The 23,169-nt window shown below is 45.2% G+C and overlaps 1 protein-coding gene across 2 annotated transcripts in view; it reads left to right on the forward strand.

The window, feature by feature from the left end:
• The window catches only part of SEZ6 (seizure related 6 homolog), a 707,842-nt gene that overhangs the window by 593,500 nt on the left and 91,173 nt on the right, over positions 1–23,169 (forward strand). For both annotated transcript variants that reach the window (XM_056559052.1, XM_056559053.1), the window contains exon 5: positions 18,176–18,361. In XM_056559052.1, coding sequence (XP_056415027.1) covers positions 18,176–18,361 — 186 coding nt within the window. The remainder of the gene's footprint in view (positions 1–18,175; positions 18,362–23,169) is intronic.

A 23,169-nucleotide genomic window follows, 5' to 3' on the forward strand; every position in this document is an offset into this window, starting at 1 on the left:
GTTGTCGGAAGAAAAATAAAAAAACTTACGGTTGTTGGAAAATGAATGGTATAAAAAGAATTTTGCTTAGAAATGGAAAAAGAACATAGAAAGCTATATAACATGGGTATCGCCATAATCGTACTGACCCACAGAATAAATATAAAATCACTTTTACCGCACAGTGTACACCATAAAAAATGTTTTAAAAAACGCCAGAAATTTTCCAGTTTTTCACAATATTTTGAAGTTTTTCACAAAAAATGTGCATGTGGCAACAAAAATGGACCAGTTATATAAAGTACAATATGTCATGAAAAAACTGTCTCAGAATCGCTCCGCTCAGAAAAAGCGTTCTAATGTTATTACCATTTAAAGAGATACATGTCAAATAAAATAAAAAAAAGCCTGGTCATAGAGGTAAAAAAATGGGTCGGTCCTTAAAGAGGTACTCCGCCCCTAGACATCTTATCCTATATCCAAAGGATAGGGGATAAGATGTCAGATCGCCGGGGTCCCGCTGCTGGGGACCCCGGGGATCGCTGCTGCAGCACCCCGCTATCATTACTGCGCAGAGCGAGATCGCTCTGCACGTAATGACGGGCAATACAGGGGCCGGAGCATCGTTACGTCACGGCTCCGCCCCTCGTGACGTCACGGCCCGCCCCCGTCAATACAAGTCTATGGGAGAGGGCGTGGTGGTCGTCACGCCCCCTGCCATAGACTTGCATTAAGGGGACGGGCCGTAATGTCATGAGGGGCGAAGCCATGACGTCACGCTGCTCCGGCCCCTGTATCGCCCGTCATTACGCACAGAGCGAACTCGCTCTGTGCAGTAATGATGGCGGGGTGCTGCAGCGGCGATCCCCGGGGTCCCCAGCAGCGGGACCGCGGCGATCTAACATCTTATTCCCTATCCTTTGGATAGGGGATAAGACGCCAGGGGAGGAGTACCCCTTTAAGGAGTTAATAATCTGCTTCAGGAAAAGGAAAACTATGATCCAAATCCCTGGTATAAGACACAATTCTACAAAAATGTTAGGATATAGATGCTTGTATCAGTGTAATGCAGGCTTCTGTGACTTGGGCTGGGTTCACATATACAGTAGTGTTCTATATGGCTACTTATGCATTTCACTACTAATGGTCTTGGATTTGCACTGCGATTCCTGTTGTTTGTTAATGCTGTAAGGTTAAGCTGCAAGGGAAGTGAAGACTCACTCTTGAAGCCATGTTTCTGCATCAGCCAGCTGGTTAAAAGAGCATGAAAAGAATAAGTCATGAATAAATGTGGGTTTGTCGCACACAGGCCAAGAGTTCTAGAGCATGCAAAGGAGACAGTAAAAGACCTACAGCAAATGTTATACAAGATTGCAGATATTTTTGTATGACAGGGAAGAAGCTGAGGTTAGCAGAGTTATCTACTGTGTCTGATCAGGGTCCTATGCAGCTAATAGCAGAAGACCAGACACCGTAGATATTCAGGAGAGATACTTTTGTGTTGCACAGTGGAGTTTTTAAAGGGTTATGCCGGTGAATTATTATTATTTTTTTAAATCAACTGGTTGATATTTAAAAATCGTAATCCTTCCTGTACTTATCAGCTGCTGTATGCTTCACAGGAAGTTGAGTTGTTCCTTTCAATCTGACCACAGTGCTCTCTGCTGACACCTCTGTCCATTTTAGGAACTGTCCAGAGTAGGAGAAAATCCACATAGCAAAAATATCCTGCTCTGGACAGTTCCTGACATGGACAGAGGTGTCAGCAGAAGAGAGCACTGTGGTCAGACAGAAAAGAAATTCAAAAAGAAAAGAATTTCCTGTGGAGCATACTGCAGCTGATAAGTACTGGAAGGATTAAGATAAAAAAAAAAAAAAAGGAACTTACAAATTTGTTTAACTTTCTGGCACCAGTTGATTTAATTTTTTTTTTCCTCCATTACCCCTTTAAGGTGAGTTGAGAAAGTGAATAATGAATGTGAGATGTGCGCGGGCAAAGGAGGGAAAGAGGGACGGAGGTAGGAGAAATCATGGTCAAAAATGGTCAGTAAGTTACTAAAAACAAATAATAGCTAAACTGAAGATTAGAGCAGTGAAGGTGCGGAGCAGATGGAGACACCAGTGTTATGAATGGCGCATGGTAGGTGGTGGGGCACCATTACAGATTATGTATTGGGACCAAGGAGCTTCCAGTTAAGCCTCTGTATGCTACAAAGCACTACGTAAAGACTAAAGAATAGTATGTGGGGCTCACAGTAAAAGTACGAGGTTAACTGTATTCCTTCACTCAAGGAAAGGGTAATAATATCAAAAAAGAAAGCGTTCAGTCCTCAGTAACTCACTACTCAAAAGAAGTACCGGATTTTTCGCCCTATAGGACGCACCGGCGTATAAGACGCACCCAATTTATAGGTGCAAAATCTAAAAAAAATAAAGATTTTGAACCCAATAGTGGTCTTCAACCTGTGGACCTCCAGATGTTGCAAAACTACAACTCCCAGCATGCCCGGACAGCCGTTGGCTGTCCGGGCATGCTGGGAGTTGTAGTTTTGCAACATCTGGAGGTCCGCAGATTGAAGACCACTGCATAGGAGGTAATACTCACGTGTCCCCGCTGCTCCGGACCCGTCACCGCTGCCCTGGATGTCGCTCCATCGCTGTCGCCGTGTCCCCGTCGCTCCGGAACGTCTCTGCTGCCGGCCGGGTATCCTCGCTCTCCGTCGCCGCCATCACATCGTTACGCACACAGACGCACGTACGCGATGACGTGATGACGAGGAAGGAGAGCGCCGGCCATACAGGGGATCCCTGAACAGAGAAGACACCGAGGAGGCAGGTAAGGTCCCTCCCGGTGTCCTGTAAGCACTAACCCGGCTATTCAGTCAGGCTGTTCGGGACCGCCGCGGTGAAATCGCGGCGGTCCCGAACAGCCCGACTGAACAGCCGGGTTAGTGTCACTTTCCCTTCAGACATGTTGGTCAGCTTTGATCGCCGCATCTGAAGGGTTAATACAGGGCATCACCGCGATCGGTGATGTCCAGTATTAGCCGCGGGTCCCGGCCGTTGATGGCCGCAGGGACCGCCGCGATAGGGGTGTATTCGCTGTATAAGACGCACCGACTTTTTCCCCCCAGTTTTGGGGAACAAAAAAGTGCGTCTTATACAGTGAAAAATATGATGGATACGTGGAAACTTGTGCTAACTAATAGTATGACACTCGATAGTCAGTGCCCCTCCCACAATATTGTGTAACATTAAATAATGTAAATATATATTATATTGTATTCATATTAATAAGCCAGCATATAAAAATATTATTTAATATATTAAAATGATAGTCGATACCTCCAAATATTGAAGGGCCCTGCGTTGGTGAATATTTGGAGGTATCGACTATCATTTTAATATATTAAATAATATTTTTATATGCTGGCTTATTAATATGAATACAATATAATATATATTTACATTATTTAATATTACACAATATTGTGGGAGGGGCACTGACGATCGAGTGTCATACTATTAGTTAGCACAAGTTTCCACGTATCCATCATATACCGTATTTTTCGCCGTATAAGACGCACTTTTTCTTCCCCAAAACTGGGGGGGAAAAGTTGGTGCGTCTTATACGGCGAATACACACCTATCGCGGCGGTCCCTCTGGCCTTAAATGGCCGGGACCCGCGGCTAATACAGGACATCACCGATCGCGGTGATGCCCTGTATTAACCCTTCAGACGCAGCGATCAAAGCTGACCGCCGCGTCTGAAGCCAAAGTGACACTAACCCGGCTGTTCAGTCGAGCGATTCACCGCGGCGGTCCCGAACAGCCCGGCTGAATAGCCGGGTTAGTGCTTACAGGACACCGGGAGGGACCTTACCTGCCTCCTCTGTGTCTTCTCCGTTCAGGGATCCCCTGTATGGCCGGCGCTCTCCTTCCTCGTCATCACGTCCTCGTACATGCGTCGGCGTGCGTAACGACGTGATGGTGGTGACGGAGAACGAGGATACCCGGCCGGCAGCAGAGACGTTCCGGAGCGACGGGGACACGGCGACAGCGATAGAGCGACATCCAAGGCAGCGGTGACGGGTCCAGAGCGGCGGGGACATGTGAGCGTTACCTCCTATCCAGTGGTCTTCAACCGGCGGACCTCTAGATGTTGCAAAACTACAGCTCCCAGCATGCCCGGACAGCCAACGGCCACGACCACTATTGGGTTCAAAATCTTTATTTTTTTAGATTTTGCACCTATAAATTGGGTGCGTCTTATACGCCGGTGCGTCCTATAGATCGAAAAATACGGTACTTCTTTCGAGTAGTGAGTTACTGAGGACTGAACTCTTTTTCTTTTTTGATATTACTACGTAAAGACTGGCAGAAGCATGGAGAATTGACCCTGTACTGTGACTCAAAACAAATAGTGATTTTGTCTCGCTCAGAGAAGCAGAATCGTACAATGCTACATCCTTTTACAGGTAAAATTGAACAGGGTGAGGACTGAATCCCAATATGGATCAGTCTTAACAACAATAAAGATTTCATAGCAGCATTGCATGTCACTTGGCTAAAACTAGCACTGCTGGCTTCATCTGTTCAGACGCATTTCATAGAATACAGGACAATTACATTCTAGACCAGTGGTCTTCAACCTGCGGACCTCCAGATGCTGCAAAACTACAACTCCCAGCATGCCCGGACAGCCAACAGCTGTCCGGGCATGCTGGGAGTTGTAGTTTTGCAACATCTGGAGGTCCGCAGGTTGAAGACCACTGTTCTAGACAATGATCTCCAAGCAGGTGTCTAGATGTAACATATAAGTTACCATCTATTGTAGGACTTCAACACTAACTGTATACATTTACTTAAAAAATGTCCTGTCTGGGATGGGGGGGGGGGGGGGGGTTGTGATATGTAAGGGGACATTACCCCTTTTCTTATTTGCGATGTTTGTTATATTATGTTCTGTTATATGCCAGTATCATATCTTTTGCATACTATATAGCAGTGGTCTTCAACCTTTGGACCTCCAGATGTTGCAAAGCTACAACTCCCAGCATGCCCGGACAGCCGTTGGCTGTCCGGGCATGCTGGGAGTTGTAGTTTTGCAACATCTGGAGGTCCAAAGGTTGAAGACCACTGCTATATAGATATGTAGACTGCCATTGTAAAGTACACTCTCCTACTTCATGCTATTATAGCGTGGATGTCTTTTTTAAGTTTGCAAAGTGATACATCGTGAGCACTAGAGATGAGCGAACTTACAGTAAATTTGATTTGTCACAAACTTATCGGCTCAGCAGTTGACGACTTATCCTGCATAAATGAGTTCAGCTTTCAGGTGCTCCGGTGGGCTGGAAAAGGTGGATACAGTCCTAGGAAAGAGTCTCCTAGGACTGTATCCACCTTTTCCAGCCCACGGGAGCACCTGAAAGCTGAACTCATTTATGCAGGAAAAGTCATCAACTGCCGAGCCGAGAAGTTCGTGACAAATCAAATTTACTGTAAGTTCGCTCATCTCTAGTGAGCACGATTACTGACTGACTGTTTATGGTTCTTCTTCTGGAACTTTACTAGTGGTCCACTTGGTTTGGAATTCCACTTGGGGTTTTTTTGGGGGGGAAAATGCCAATTCTGCCGCATGACGTTTTTTTGGCTATGAATCAATGAAAAAAACGCAATATTCGTTTTTCACTTTGCATTTTTCAGTTTGGCATTTTTTTTCTCATCCTTTTGGTGTTTTTTCACTCTTTTTCAGCTCCTTGGCGGTTTTGCAAAGTCGCAGTATGTTGAGCCTATGGTGTTTTTTTCCCTGAAATCGTGGCGTTTTTCTCCCATAGAAGTCTATGGGAGAAAAAAGACGCCAAGAAAAACGACATGTAGGTTTTAGCTTTGACTTTTTTGCAGGCGGTTTTTATTCTCTTTTGGACTTTAGCGATCCAAAAAAAGTGATGGAGATATCTTTTTTAATAAAATTTCATAGGGTACCATAAAAAAAAAAAAAAAAAAGAATACAGTAGTGATGGAATAAATTGTATTTATCGAAATCTATCTTTTTTTATAATTCCATTTTTATAAATTTATCAATTTATGTGTGCGGGCAGGGCACTAAAAATTTAGCCGACAATAATAAAAATGTAGTGTGTGTGTGTGTTTGTTTTTCACCTTTCATTCTTTATTTTTTACATTTTTTAGGTAGTACTACCTAATCCCAGCATGGAACACAGTGTCAGAAGTTACACTCACTGCGATCTGTCTATTAATGCAGGTACTACAGCTCACAGTATGGAGCAGAGTGTGCTCTATGTTGGGAGTAGTAGTACCTGCAGTTAAGGACAGATCACAGTGGGTGTCACTCCTGACACCCGATACGATTGTCCTTCCTATTGCAGAGATGCTGAGCGTCTTTCTCCTGCACTCTGCATCTCTGCACTATACTCCGGCCAGTGATGTGAATAGAACATCACTCATTCATATTTCCCTCTGAGAGCAGTGATTGTGATGGCTGATGATGGCTGTGACAGTGATGGCTGCAACCATCCGGCCAATCCCCACTCTGCAGCGATGAATGAGCGATGTTCTATTCACATCACTGGCCGCAGTATAGTGCAGAGATGCGAGCGCTGTATAGAGCCACTCCACATCTCTGCTATATTATGGACGATCGCATTGGGAGATATGTCTATTAGTAAAGGTACCACTACTCCAATCATGAACAGTCTGTTCCATGCTAGGTATAGTAGTACTACCTAAAAAAATTTAAAAATAGAGAGAAAAAAGTGAAACACCCAGACACACTTTATTAAAAATTAATTTAAACATTTTTTTTCCCATCCCTTCTGCATCCTTTTTATTCCTTTTTTTTATTTTTTTTTTTTTTTTTTTTTTTACTGGTACCCAACAAATTTAGAAAAAAAAATGCCAAAGGGGCCATAAATGCAATTTCCACTTAAATGCAAAAAAGCCACACAAAAAAACAAGTGGAATCCTAGCCTTAGAGTGAAGGTTGAGGCAGGTTCTTTGTATGGAAAGTATTTATTCTTAAGTCCTTGTATTTGCATTTTCTACCTGTATTACCCATGAAATAACAATTCTGAAGCACTAAACCAATTTAAGAACTCTGTGGTGTACAAACATTTTTGTTTTTAGCAACTGGCTGCTTAACGTGTTCCAGTTTTCTGTCTATGTACTTCTAGATGATTGTTGTAGTCCGATATGTCACTTCACATACTGGAGAGTTTTGGGAATTTATTAAAGGGGTTCTCCACCACAAGGTGATTTTAGTAGGTACCTGGCAGACAGTAATGGACATGCTTAGGAAGGATCTGCACTTGTCTTGGGGTTAATAACCATGTTGTGAGATTACCATAACACTGGGTATTTTCTGACAATTTTTATTCTCTAAGGGTATATTCACACTGAGGAACTGGCAATGAATTCTCTCTTAAAAATTCTGCTGCGGAATTTCCTTTTTTTTCGCATGGAATTTGCATGCAATTTGCCCTAAATTGATGCAGAATTCTGCGCGGAAATATAGGAGGAAACAGTTTTTTTTTTTTTGCTAGACGACAACCACCAATTAGAATTTCCCTTTTATTTTTTGCTTTGCACGGAATTTCCTCGCAAATTCCGCACAAATTCCGAGTGGAACTGCGTCGGGCTGCAAAAAAAAAAATGTAATTGATTTCTAAGGGACAAAGACGCGGATTCCGCATGAAGAAAGAACATGTTCATTCTTCATGAGGAACGGAATTCAGTGACGGAATACCTCAGTGTGAACTAAGGAGCAGAAATTTGATTGAACTCTATGGGGTTTCACTGCTGCATGAATTGGAGAGGAATAAGCGAGCAGAATTACTTAAGTAAATTCCTCTCCAATTCCTCAGTGTGAACATACCCTTAAACTACACATCCCATAGTTCCTTGCTTGTAAGTGTGAGGTCACTTTCCTCCCTCTACACACATCAGCCACCCCATCCATTGAAACACAAATGAGCTGCATCCATTCAAAAGATCAGTGTTTTCTGACCAGGGTGCCTCCAGCTGTTGCAAAAAATACAATTAGTTGCAGATCTCTATACCACCCAGTGGTCGCTCCACCCATTGAAGCAGGACAGGCTCCTTTTGCAAACCTGAATAGTGGTATCAAGCCTTGGCTGCACTGCAACCTGAGAAAACCTGAGACATGAGTAATTTTGTATGCTGTTAAAAATAAATATTGGGGCGCAAAATCACAAAAGAATTGCCAGAGCACTGTCACACACAGGTACAGACACTATATTATGAACTACACTAACTTTACAGCCCCTGCAGCATAGTCAAATAAAAATATCCTGCAGTACCTCTTTAAGGGTGCATTCACACCACGTTTTGTACATACGGGTGCCGGATCCGGCGGGGGGAGGGGCAAACTGGGTACTCCCGTACCCCGGCCGGATCAGCCCGTGACTCCATTTACTTTAATGACCCGACCGAAGTCAAACAGTGACTCCGGTCGGCTCAGTTTTGACCTGTATGCGGTTTCCTGACCGGACCTAAAACTGTAGTTTACTACGGTTTTAGGTCCGGTCAGGAAACCGCATACGGGTTTGGCTTTGGCTGTCATGCAAGAGTTGACAGCAACAGTTATCAAAAGTCACTGCAAGCGTCCTCATTATTTACACCTAATGCACAAACCATATGTAGTGAATTGACTGTATTACAGGTCTGCACTTATAGGTATAGCTATGTAAGCCAATCTTCTCATACCTATGTGATGCTGCATGTGAAACTTAAAGGGGTACTCTACAGCCAGCGTTCGGAAGTAAATGTTCCGAATGCTGTTTTTTTCGTGCTGTGGGGGGGTCGGCCATGCCCCTCGTGACATCACGACCACACACCCTCAATGCAAGTCTATGGGAGGGGGCGTGATGGGCGTCACGCCCCCTCCCATAGAATTGCATTGAGGTGGCGCAATTGTGATGTCACGAGGGGCATGGCCAACGCCTGCAGCGCAAAAAAAACTGCATTCGGAACATTTACTGCCGAACGCTGGCTGTGGAGTACCCCTTTAATGTCACAACCTTGTGTATAAGAAGATCTGTGAGAAAAAAACTTTGATGTGCCCATGTGCCAATAAAATTACTATGAATGCCTTTCGCTATAGTGATCCCGGACACTGCCATAGGGCCTCAGTGTGGACTTTGCTTCACAAACATTGAGAATTGCTGACAATCTGCTCCAGATAACTAGTTAATATAGAAACACCTAAAGGGTTAACTCCTCAGAAATACAGACGCTGTGAATCTCCGGTCTCCCAGCTACCACTGTGCATATTATATAAGTGTATAAATAATTAGTTATATACTTGTGTCTAAGAAGTCTCAGTCCGACCATCAGGTTAAGTGGTACCACAACACAAATGACATTGTAAGAACTTCTCCGTACAATCTTAGTAACAACGCGACCATTGTCCTCTACTGCCATCTTTTGGCCTAATATGGTTTACGCAGTAACTGATAATTGCTACATTTTATTTATGTACAGAAGAGGTCCTTTGCCTAAAGCAGTGGTCTCCAAACTGTGGACCTCCAGCTTTTAAAAAACTCAAACTTCCAGCATGCTGAGAGTTGTAGTTTGCAACAGCTGGAGGTCCACAGTTTGGAGACTATTGGCCTAATGCTTTGGATACATAGATTCAAATGTTTAACTATTTACTACCCAATACCAATAATTATATATGAAACGATTAATATTAAAAGTACCTATAAATATGAGCCTGAGGCCAGAGGCATAGACTGCCAGTGATATGCTTCTGACCAATGCCAAGTTTCTCCGATACCCCTGGATAATTTGTGTTATGGTACCACGTGACCTGATGACCAGACTGAGACTTCTTAGACATAAGTTAAAAAAAACTTAGTATGAATTATCTGATTTTGCCCATGTTACCCAAACCTTAACAATGTTATACCCATCAGTGCTTTCTGGGATGATGATGATGATAAATGTGGCTTTTCTGTGGTGGAAAACTATGACTCTAAGCTTTCCCTATGCTGGGAGTTGTAGTTTTGTAGCATCTGGAGAGACGCAGGGATGGAGATGACTGTTGTAGATTTTTCCTATCCTCTACTATATGACCAGTTTAACATATGTAATCACGATTCCACGCTTGCTTGAAAATCTCATTTCACTCTGTGGGTCACCTGCAATCACGGGTTTTGCATATTACACGACTGTCAATGATCAAAGATGCAACCATAGGTCACCCCTATATAACGGCAACAGACATTATCAAGTAAGCACTAATGTATAATTTATACATAATCTACATATAAAATAAGTAACAAACCTGTGTAGTTAGATACTGCCATCTAATGCCGCTGCTTGCCTTCTGCCCTCTCTTCTTGCTAACATATCGCCTGAAAGAATTAAAAATTAATTCTATTTTGTTGGCATTGGTAATAGAATTTATAAAAACATGTATGCAATCCAATGTATGTGTTTGAGCCAAGTGGCACAGCATACATATAATATCTATCTATCTATCTCATATGTATTTATCTATCTCATATCTATCCATCTCATATCTATCTATCTATCTATCTATCTCATATCTATTATCCATCTATATATCATCTATCTATCTATCTCCTATCTATCTCATATCTATCTATCTCATATCTATCTATCTCATATCTAGCAACAGGAGAATACAGCAGCACACTGCTAGCACAAATATATAGATAAAACATGAATATATAGATGAAACATGAGTATATAGATAAAACATGAAAAGCTATACAGCTGTAGTGCAACAAATGAAAATATAAAATTATTAAACAGTGAGGTACTTAGCTTGCAAATTTGGCAAATAGCGTGGACCGTCCCATCACGGTAAGGTGACCTCATTTTGGGACAGACCCTACGCTATGAATATGCCTCTGTGTGAACAGTTCAGCAGGCATTGCAGGATTTGAAACATCCAAGGCACCTTATATACACCTAATAGAGGTGGGTGGGGTGCAAGAGCCAACATGGAGGTAGCCACTCCCCCGTATGTGTAATACAACCAAAGAATAAGTTGGCCAGCACTATTGATTCCAAACTATTATATGGACCTGGCGTACAGGTGCAGGCTGCTGGGCTAAATATGCAGCAACAGGAGAATACAGCAGCACACTGCTAGCACAAAGATATAGATAAAACATATTTTCATTTGTTGCACTACAGCTGTATAGCTTTTCATGTTTTATCTATATACTCAGGTTTCATCTATATACTCATGTTTTATCTATATCTTTCACACAGAGGCATATTCATAGTGTAGGGTTCCTCCCAAAATGAGGTCATCTTACCGTGGTGGGATGGTCCAAGCTATTTGGCCGCCAAATTTGCAAGCTAAGTACCTCACTGTTTCATAATTTCATATTTTCATTTGTTGCACTACAGCTGTATAGCTTTTCATGTTTTATCTATATACTCGTGTTTTATCTATATCTTTGTGCTAGCAGTGTGCTGCTGTATTCTCCTGTTGCTGTATATTTAGCCCAGCAGCCTGCACCTGTAAGCCAGGTCCATACAATAGTTTGGAATCAATAGTGCTGGCCAACTTATTCTTTGGTTGTATCTCATATCTATCAATCTCATATCTATCTCATATGTATTTATTTATCTCATATCTATCTCTCATATCTATCTCATATCTATCTCATATCTATCTCATATCTATCTATCTATCTCATATCTGTCTATCGAGCTTGATAATGGCTGGGTGAGCTAGCCGAAACGTCGCCACCATGTCTATGTGAATAAAGACCGCTTATTTACACCTTACGGGAGTGCTGTCGCCTATTCGTCTGCTACCTATGGAGATCTGTGACCTGGATCTGTTGTGACCGTGTGAACCCCATCATTCTTGTGAAGACTTACAGGAGTGCTGCTCTCTTTGGATTTTATCTCATATCTATTTATCTCATATCTATCTCATCTCATATCTATCTCATATCTATCTGATAGCACTCCTCTGTGCTCTCTCATGTATCCACTGCTCTGTGATCTCTCCTGTAGATATATCTCTCATATCTATCTCACATCTATCTATCTCATATGTATCTATCTCATATTTATCTGATAGCACTCCTCTGTGCTCTCTCCTGTCTGATAGCACTCCTCTGTGCTCTCTCCTGTCTGATAGCACTCCTCTGTGCTCTCTCCTGTATCCTGTGCTCTCTCCTGTAGATATATCTCTCATATCTATCTCATATCTATCTCATATCAATCTATCTATCATCTATCTCTTAGCTATCGATCTATCTATCTTATATCTATGTATCTCATATCTATCTATCTGTGGTGTCCCAGTACCGCATTTCATATGGGTCCCCGTAGCCAGAGTCCCTAGGACTTAGTAATATCTGTTAGTCAGTCCGCCCCTAGTCGCCTCTATTATAGTGTATAGATTCCTAATTTATCCATAGAATAATGTATATAGTATTATTTCTGCATATAAATGGTTAATTACTTGTTTCCATGGTGTCGCAGGGCCTTCGGGTCATGTGATGCGTTCCAAGCCTCGTTCTGGATGCATTCCAGGCCTCACTTTGGTATCTCTAGCCTCATTTTGGGTAATGGATATAGATCCTGTGATGTAAGCAATCCCATGATACCATATAAAGTGAGTGACAGACGTTCGGACCAATCAAAATCGCCACGCCCCCTGCCCATATAAGGGAGTGGCGGCCATCTTATCGCTCTCTTTCTCCTGGCTCTTGATGAGAGAAGACCTATATCTCAGTAATCGCAGTGAGTTAGGCCTGAGCCTTGCGGCAACGGCGGAATGAACTAAATTATAGAGTGTGTCATCCCCTAAGCACTCTGCAGTATCACCGGACTCAATATTTCCCCTAAATCTGGATGGATCTGCACATCATTCCTTAAATTCAGAGACTATAAGTTTCATGCAAGGTCCGCAACTTCTGTCAGTCGCTAAGCAACCTAAGAACTGTTATATGAGACTGTTACTACACATTGGATATTGCAAGCACTGCAGTAAAGTTATTCAAGTTCAAGTTACATCTACTTGTGGACCTTCAGTCATTTCATTGCACCTATCGCTTCTGGGAAGGGCGGCGATAGGCCGGAACATAGATTCAGCATACCAGCCCTCACCCTGGCGTCACGAGTGACTGGGTTAATATTAACCCCTCATATACCAACATCATACCATCCCTACCAAACACCCCCCAAGGGCTACCACATATCTATCTAATATCTATCTCATATCTGTCTATCTCTATCTATCTATCCGTCTGTCTGTCTGTCTGTTTGTCTATCTATCTGATATCTATCTATCTCATATCTATCTATTTATCTCTATCTATCTATGTAGAAAAATAGCAGAGTAGCAGCACACCAAACAAAAAAAACAAAAAAAATAAGTTGGTGCAAGTGGCCAGAGTTCCTTGGTCAGAGGTACGGATCCAGACAAAAGCAAAAAATGGCTGCAGCACTCAAAAATGCAGTGGCAAAATAAATGGTAGCTTTATTCCATGTGGTAATGCAGATGTAATGTTTCGGTTGCCATGCAGCATTTTTCAAGCTACCATTTATTTTTCCACTCCATTTTTGAGTGCTGCAGCCATTTTTTGCTTTTGTCTATCTATCTATCAAAGAAAATGTCACAGCACCCCAATATTAAAACATAACATTTTGGACTTTATTCACCAATGTTTCACAGCAACAATTACAGTGGGTCCTTAGGACCTTTCTTCATAAAAAAAAAATAAAAAAAAAGGTTGTAAGGTTGAATGGAAATGTTGATTCTAAACATTGATAAGTAAAGTTCACAATTTTCATGTACTAAAGGTTTTTTATTTTTTTTAAAGAAAGGACCCTATGTGCTGCCAAAAAAAAACTCATCTGTCCCAATCCATGCCACCACCATTATGACAGATCCCAGTCCCTGTTACTCTCCACTTCTTCCTGCTTATGATGATGTGTCAACCCTGCAGAAAATACTCATTTACATTGTTGACCTGCCTTGGGCAGTGATTGGATAAGTGGGCATTTCTTGCATGATTGGCGCATCAAAACAAGCAGGAAGAAGCAGTGAGCAGTAGAGACCGTGGACTGTTAGAACAGCAGTTGTAAGGATCAGTTGTAAAGACCTGGGATGCTTTCTTCAAAAAAAAAAAAATCTCTAGGCAACCACTTGAATTTTGGAATGCTGCAGCATTTCTATCTACAGAATATAAATCTATCTATCTATCTATCTATCTATCTATACATACATCACAGTAAGAATTGCACCTACCATCATGGTCTACTCTCATTTACATGTATATGCAGGGTATGATTCATGACTTCTCTCTTTGTTATCCTGCAAATCTCTCTGTTATACCATTTAGCCCGTGCACTAGGCACAACACAATGGGAAGAATCTAAATACCGTATATACTCGAGTATAAGCCGAGTTTTCCAGCACGATTTTTCTTGCTGAAAACTCCCCCCTCGGCTTATACTCGAGTGAACTCTCCACCTGTCAATCCCTTCATCAGTGGTCTTCAACCTGCGGACCTCCAGATGTTGCAAAATTACAACTCCCATCGTCCGGTGGGGATGGTTAGTCGTTGCGGGCTGTCCATTTTCACCCGGGGGGCCTCTTCGACGACGTTGCCTTGACGACGACGCACAGTGAAGTTCATGCGCAACGTCCCTGTGCGTCGTTGTCAAGGCAACGTCACTACTCCGGGGCCGGGGCCGAAGCACAGAGAAGAGGCCCCCCGGTGAAAATGGACAGCCCGCAACGACTAACCATCCCCACCTGACGGTCCCTGCAGCATAGATGGCCCGGACCAGTTCACCCTAATGTCCCGCCGAGGGGGGGTGAGTACAAAACAAAAGGGGGGGGGGGGGCTGGATGATGACGAAGGCCGCAGTGGTCTTCAACCTGCGGACCTCCAGAGGTTTCAAAACTACAACACCCAGCATTCCCGGACAGCCGATGGCTGTCCGGGCATGCTGGGAGTTGTAGTTTTGAAACCTGTGCGTCGTTGTCAAGGCAACGTCACTACTCCGGGGCCGAAGCACAGAGAAGAGGCCCCCCGGTGAAAATGGACAGCCCGCAACGACTAACCATCCCCACCTGACGGTCCCTGCAGCATAGATGGCCCGGACCAGCTCACCCTAATGTCCCGCCGAGGGGGGGTGAGTACAAAACAAAAGAGGGGGGGGGGGGCTGGATGATGACGAAGGCCGCAGTGGTCTTCAATCTGCGGACCTCCAGATGTTTCAAAACTACAACTCCCAGCATGCACGGACATGCTGGGAGTTGTAGTTTTGAAACCTCTGGAGGTCCGCAGGTTGAAGACCACTGATGAAGGGATTGACAGGCGGTGATGATGAAGGGGGGGGGGAGATGATGACGAAGGCCGCAGTGGTCTTCAATCTGCGGACCTCCAGATGTTTCAAAACTACAACTCCCAGCATGCACGGACAGCCAATGGCTGTCTGGGCATGCTGGGAGTTGTAGTTTTGCAACATCTGGAGGTCCGCAGGTTGAAGACCACTGATGAAGGGATTGACAGGGAGTGATGATGAAGGGGGGGGGATGATGACGGGGGTCTGGATGATGACATGGTAGGATGATGTATTTCCCACCCTAGGCTTATAGACGAGTCAATAACTTTTCCTGGGTTTTTGGGGTAAAATTAGGGGCCTCTGCTTATATTCGGGTCGGCTTATACTCAAGTATATACGGTAATGCTCTTAGTGAAAACTGCTCTGAAAGAAAATGTGCCCAATTTATTATTAATAAATTTGATGCCGTTTTACCTAATTTACCTGCTTGAATTTATGCCAAATTCTGGCATAATCTATAGTTAACCCGGTGGCTGCGGAAGCCACGTCATTCCTAAGCACTGTTTATTTTTCAGAGAGCGGCATATGAGTGGAAGAATTAAGTGGAACAATTTTTTGCACAAAAGGAGGCTCGTGTGATAATAGAGACTAATAGAGATGTATAGTGTTGCTCGTGAATATTCGCAATGCGAATTTTATTTGCGAATATCGCATATTCGCGAATTCACGAATATTCGCGAATATAGCACTATATGTTCGCAATTGCGAATATACGTTTTTATTTTTTTATTTGTTTTTCACAGTACACATTACAGTTATCATCCCTCTCTGCTTCCAGCTTGTGTGGTGTAAAGAAGGCTCTAATACTACTGTGTGAGACTGGCGTGCGAATTTTCGCATATGCGAAAAGTTTGCATATACTAATTTTTTCATATGCTAATTTTCGCATATGCGAAAATTAAACGTGAATATTAGAAATATGCAAATTTTGCGAATATATGACAAATATTTGTCCATATATTCGCGAAATATCGCAAATTCGAATATGGCCTATGCCGCTCAACACTAGAGATGAATACAAAAGCAACGCAGTGAAGTATAATATCAGAAGTCACACAAGATTTACTGTGTATTATGAACATCAAAGCAAAGTGAAAAGAAGACCCACAGATATATCCTCATACAGTATTTATACTTTTATTGTGGCTTCCTCCAGAAGCGTAAGAAAGAGTCGGCCTTGTCCCAATTATAGGTACACGTGTTTGTCTCTGTGTTCCTGCTTTGTTTAGCACACTCTGCAGATATAATAAAGAGAGATATATCACCGCGAGGCAATTAGTGTATGAATAACGCTCCACATTTATTCTGCTTTCCTTGGCAATCCCTGTGTGTCCCCTCTTGGTATCAGTTGCGCTCGGTGGAGGAGTGCCACAGACATGGAGAGAATATTTTATGGGTCCCATTAGGGAAGCAGCACAGCTAATTTATCAAGCTGGGAGTTAATGAGTGGTGCCAAGCACCCGGTCCAGGAAATCCATCGCAAGATGGAGATGGGGCATTATAACTTTATTTCAGCTAATTCATCACCCAGGCAGGAGAAACCTCAGAGCTACGCAAACCTTGTAATCTTCAATGCTGTCTGTGACCCATACATAACTATGGATTATTTTAAAATAATCCCAAATGGACAAATACAGCACAAGGACTCAATCCAACACATTATCAAACACTTTATTTTCGATGCAAGAAAAAGTCCGCAAAAGAAGTACAGTCGGCACTGCCTCTCTTTCTCTATGACACGCAGGATGGACGCAGGCTTGCCAGTGCTCAGAAATTCCTTGCTCCTGACGGTGCTCAGTGCTAAAAAGACTTAGCTTCAAGTAAATACCTTGTGTAGAAAGAAATCACTCGATCCGGATGCAATTAAAGGGGTTCTCCGGCGCTTAGACATCTTATCCCCTATCCAAAGGATAGGGGATAAGATGCTTGATCGCGGGAGTCCCGCCTCTGGAGACCCCCGTGATGTTGCACACGGCACACCCGTTTATAATCAGTCCCCGGAGCGTGTTCGCTCCGGGTCTGATTACCGGCGACCACAGGGCCGACGGCGTGTGACTTCACGCTCCGCCCCCGTGTGACGTCACGCTCCGCCTCTCAATGCAAGCCTATGGGAGGAGGCGTGACAGCTATCACGCCCCCTCCCATAGGCTTGCATTGATGGGCGAAGTGTGACGTCACACGGGGCGGAGGCGTGACGTCACATGCCGTCGGCCCTGTGGTCGCCGGTAATCAGACCCTGAGCGAACACACTCCGGGGACTGATTATTAACGGGGTGCTGTGTGCAAGATCACGGGGGTCCCCAGCGGCGGGACTCCCGCGATCAGGCATCTTATCCCCTATCGTTCAGAAAGGGGATAAGATGTCTAAGCACCGGAGAACCCCTTTAAAAGTCTTTATTCCCACTGGAGGTACATAGACATGTCAGGAGGGGGACAAGAGACGGGACGTAGTCCCGTCTCTTCTCCCCCTCCTGACATGTCTATGTACCTCCAGCGGGAATAAAGACTTTTAATTGCATCCGGATCGAGTGTCGTGGTTTCTTACTACTTTATTTTTGATATTTGATATTTTTGATGAAATATTACACTTTTGCATTAGAAGTAATTGAATTAGCTTTTTTTCTTATTAGTATCATTATTCTTTTTCTGCTTCTTCTTAATTATTATTATTATTATTATTAATACAATCTCAGAATTCTACATGGAGAAAATGTATTATTTCACCTCAGACAGCTGAATATTTTTTTTACACTACCATGTTCTTTTAAATGATTTACAACTTCTATCTTTTTGCAGCCTATATTCTGAGCTGTGGATTTCCTCGAAGACCTCCTTATGGTGATGTATCTGTCACTAGCTTGCACCCTGGAGGAGAAGCGTATTTCTACTGTAACACAGGCTACCAATTACATGGGCCACATGTCTTAACCTGTCTTAATGCAACACGGCCATTCTGGAGTAGTCGAGCTCCTCAATGTATAGGTACGAATTGTGTGGGGATAAAGTATATGTCATGAAAAATGCTTTGATTTTTAAACATTTGACTTTACTGATGAAAACTTAAAGGGGTACTCCGGCGCTAAGACATCTTATCCCCTATCCAAAGGATAGGGGATAAGATTCCTGATCGCGGGGGTCCCGCCGCTGGGGACACCCATGAGCTTTCACGCCGCACTCCATTAGAATCAGCCCCCGGATCACTCATGGGGATGGAGCATAGTGACGCTGTCACGATTCGGCTCACAGGTAGTGGATCCTCTGTGTCAGCGAGGGATTGGCGAGGACCGTGCTGGTGGACCGGTTCTAAGAGGCTACTGGTGTTCACCAGAGCCCGCCGCAAAGCGGGATGGTCTTGCTGCGGCAGTAGCAACCAGGTTGTATCCACTAGCAACGGCTCAACCTCGCTGACTGCTGAGAAGGCGTGGGACAGAAGGACTAGGCAGAGGCAAGGTCAGACGTAGCAGAAGGTCGGGGCAGGCAGCAAGGTTCGTAGTCAAGATGGATAGCAGAAGTTCAGGTAACACAGGCTTTGGACACACTAAACGCTTTCACTGGCACAAGGCAACAAGATCCGGCAAGGGAGTGCAGGGGCAGTGAGCAGATATAGCCAGGGAACAGGTGGAAGCCAATTAAGCTAATTGGGCCAGGCACCAATCATTGGTGCACTGGCCCTTTAAGTCTCAGAGAGCTGGCGCGCGCGCGCCCTAGAGAGCGGAGACGCGCGCGCCAGCACATGACAGCAGGGGACCGGGACGGGTAAGTGACCTGGGATGCGATTGTGCGAATCGCATCCCCGACGGCCATGTCAGTGCAGCGCTCCCGGTCAGCGGGACTGACCGGGGCGCTGCAGGGAGAGAAACGCCGTGAGCGCTCCGGGGAGGAGCGGGGACCCGGAGCGCTAGGCGTAACAGTACCCCCCCCCCCTTAGGTCTCCCCCTTTTTTTGTCCGACAACTGCTTTACCTGGGACGAGGACACCGGGAGTGAATGGAGGGTTTCCTCAAGGGCAGGCAGTACAGCAGGAGTGGGAATGGGGAGGGAGGGCAGAGGGTGAAGCTTGGCACGGGGCAGGGTGACACCAGGACGGGGGCCATGAGGAGGCACTGAGGCTTGCCTGACGGGACTGGGAGGGGGGGAGAGGCATCTCTTGTGGCAAGCAGAGTCCCAGTTCTTGATCTCCCCGGTGGTCCAGTCAAGGGTGGGAGAATGAAGCTGGAGCCATGGCAGCCCGAGGAGGACCTCAGAGGTGCAGTTGGGGAGGACGAAAAATTCAATCCTTTCGTGGTGGGGTCCAATGCACATCAAGAGGGGTTCTGTGCGGTAACGCACGGTGCAATCCAATCTGACTCCGTTGACCGCGGAAATGTGGAGCGGCTTGACGAGACGGGTCACCGGGATGCGGAATTTATTCACAAAAGAATCCAGAATAAAATTCCCAGAGGCACCAGAGTCCAAGCAGGCCACGGCTGAGAGGGAGGAGTAGGCTGAAGAAGAAATCCGCACGGGCACCGTGAGACGTGGAGAAGCAGACTTTGAACCAAGAGACGCCACACCCACGTGAGCTGGGTGCGTGCGTGCGTTTCCCAGACGTGGAGGACGAATAGGGCAATCCACCAAGAAATGCTCGGTACTGGCACAGTACAGACAAAGATTTTCTTCCCTACGGCGATTCCTCTCTTCCTGGGTCAGGCGAGACAGATCCACTTGCATAGCCTCCTCGGCGGGAGGCCCAGGCGTAGATTGCAGCGGATACTGTGGGAGAGGTGCCCAGAGATCTAAGTCTTTTTCCTGGAGAAGCTCTTGATGTCTCTCAGAAAAACGCATGTCAATGCGGGTGGCCAAATGGATAAGTTCTTGCAGGTTGGCAGGAATCTCTCGTGCGGCCAGCACATCCTTGATGCGACTGGATAGGCCTTTTTTAAAGGTCGCGCAGAGAGCCTCGTTATTCCATGATAATTCGGAAGCAAGAGTACGAAATTAGATGGTGTACTCGCCCACTGAAGAATTACCCTGGACCAGGTTCAGCAGGGCAGTCTCGGCAGAAGAAGCTCGGGCTGGCTCCTCGAAGACACTACGGACCTCAGCGAAGAAGGACTGGACTGTGGCTGTGGCAGGATCATTGCGGTCCCAGAGCGGTGTGGCCCAAGACAAGGCCTTTCCTGAAAGAAGGCTCACTACGAACGCAACCTTAGACCGTTCTGTAGGAAACAAGTCCGACAACATCTCCATATGCAGGGAACACTGAGACAAAAATCCACGGTAGAATCTAGAGTCCCCATCAAATTTGTCCGGCAGGGACAAGCGGAGGCTAGGAGCGGCCACTCGCTGCGGAGGAGGTGCAGGAGCTGGCGGAGGAGATGGTTGCTGCTGTAGCAGAGGCAGAAGTTGCTGTAACGTGGCGGTCAACTGCGACAGCTGCTGTCCTTGTTGGGCAAATTGCTGCGATTGCTGAGCGACCACCGTGGTAAGGTCAGCGAGACTTGGCAGCGGCACCTCAGCGGGATCCATGGCCGGATCTACTGTCACGATTCGGCTCACAGGTAGTGGATCCTCTGTGTCAGCGAGGGATTGGCGTGGACCGTGCTGGTGGACCGGTTCTAAGAGGCTACTGGTGTTCACCAGAGCCCGCCGCAAAGCGGGATGGTCTTGCTGCGGCAGTAGCAACCAGGTCGTATCCACTAGCAACGGCTCAACCTCGCTGACTGCTGAGAAGGCGTGGGACAGAAGGACTAGGCAGAGGCAAGGTCAGACGTAGCAGAAGGTCGGGGCAGGCGGCAAGGTTCGTAGTCAAGATGGATAGCAGAAGTTCAGGTAACACAGGCTTTGGACACACTAAACGCTTTCACTGGCACAAGGCAACAAGATCCGGCAAGGGAGTGCAGGGGCAGTGAGCAGATATAGCCAGGGAACAGGTGGAAGCCAATTAAGCTAATTGGGCCAGGCACCAATCATTGGTGCACTGGCCCTTTAAGTCTCAGAGAGCTGGCGCGCGCGCGCCCTAGAGAGCGGAGACGCGCGCGCCAGCACATGACAGCAGGGGACCGGGACGGGTAAGTGACCTGGGATGCGATTCGCGAGTGGGCGCGTCCCGCTGTGCGAATCGCATCCCCGACGGCCATGTCAGTGCAGCGCTCCCGGTCAGCGGGACTGACCGGGGCGCTGCAGGGAGAGAAACGCCGTGAGCGCTCCGGGGAGGAGCGGGGACCCGGAGCGCTAGGCGTAACAGACGCCAAGGCTCTGCACCCGTGTGATGTCACGCTCCGCCCCCTCAATGCAAGCCTATGGAGGGGGCGTGACAGCTGTCACGCCCCCTCCATATGCTTGCATTGAGGGGGCGGATCGTGACGTCAAACGGGGCGGAGTCGTGACGTCACTATGCTCCGTCCCCGTGATCGCTACTAATCAGATCCGGAGCGAGCATGCTCCTGTGGCTGATTCTAACGGGGTACGGCATGGAAGATCACGGGGGTCCCCAGCGGCGGGACCCCCGCGATCAGGCATTTTATCCCCTATCCTTTGGATAGGGGATAAGATGCCTTAGCGCCGGAGTACCCCTTTAAAGATGTGTTCCAATATTTTAAAGTGATCCTATCCACAGGAAAGGGGATAAGTAGCTGATCTTGAGAACTGGGACCCTAGTCACACTCTACAATAAAAAAAGCATGTAATGCAAAGGAGCCACAGAAACAGCCAAACAGCGTGTACAGTGTGGTACAGTGTGTACTGTCGGCTGTGTCCACAACTCTCATAATGAATGAATGAAGTGGTGGCATGTGCAACCTGCCGATTTCTACCTCGGGGGGTACCAGTGGATAGCGGATAACTTAAAAAGATAGAAAAAGCCTCAAAAAGTATTTGCTACAGCTGCTACATTGGGAAATGTTATATTACATCCCAGCCTTTTCACTGAATATATGAACAGGTTGGGTCTGCCCTTTGTTAGCTTTGTTGAGACAACCCCCTTAAAGAAGCACTCTGGGAATTTAATAAATTGTCATAGATTTTTTTGTTTATATAGTGCAGTATAGATTGATACTAGAGAGCAATGTAGAGATTCTGTGCTTACCTTTTTTAGCTTATGTGGCAGGCATGGGTGTTTAGACACATTGATTTTTATTTCCCACTAAAATTATTTCCTTCTGTTGCCATTTTCAATGAATCCTCTGGTTTTGCATAGAGAGGGGGTAAAGTCTCATTACTGAAGTTCATCTTATTAGACTGCTGGTGCCAGAGATCATGCCTCTTTATTTATGAACTTGGTCTGATGCCCATTTTGTAGTAAACAAGACCTGGCAAAATAAATTTGCGCAGTTACACAGTTCACCAAATGACACATATCAGGCAATGAGGTAGAGGTCTCATGATTGCTTAGTGTATGTCTAAACTTTACAGTCTACATGAATTCAGACATGATGTTAGGATGGCATTAAGAACCCGCCATGCCCTGTGGTTCAATGTTAGTGCACTGTACTAAGACTAAGGAAACGATGGTTATGTGATCAATTTCTGTCAGTCATTTGTAATTATCTTGGATTATCTTATTTGACATTACAGAGGCGTTTATATTGATCTCTGGTAAGAGCACTTGAGTGAATCCATTAAGAGCAGATCATGCTAGGAAGAAAATGTGAGAAATGTAAGATGTATTCTTATGAGAGTGACATAAATGCTGGTAAATTCTCCTGGCAAACAGGTGCTTGTTATATCTAGGTTCTGTAAGGCATTTTGCTTTTATAACACAACTCATTTTGACAGTATTAAGTTATGGAAATGGTATTCGTTAAATGCAAA

Source organism: Hyla sarda, chromosome 2 (genome assembly GCF_029499605.1).
Source record: "Hyla sarda isolate aHylSar1 chromosome 2, aHylSar1.hap1, whole genome shotgun sequence".
Taxonomy (NCBI): domain Eukaryota; kingdom Metazoa; phylum Chordata; class Amphibia; order Anura; family Hylidae; genus Hyla; species Hyla sarda.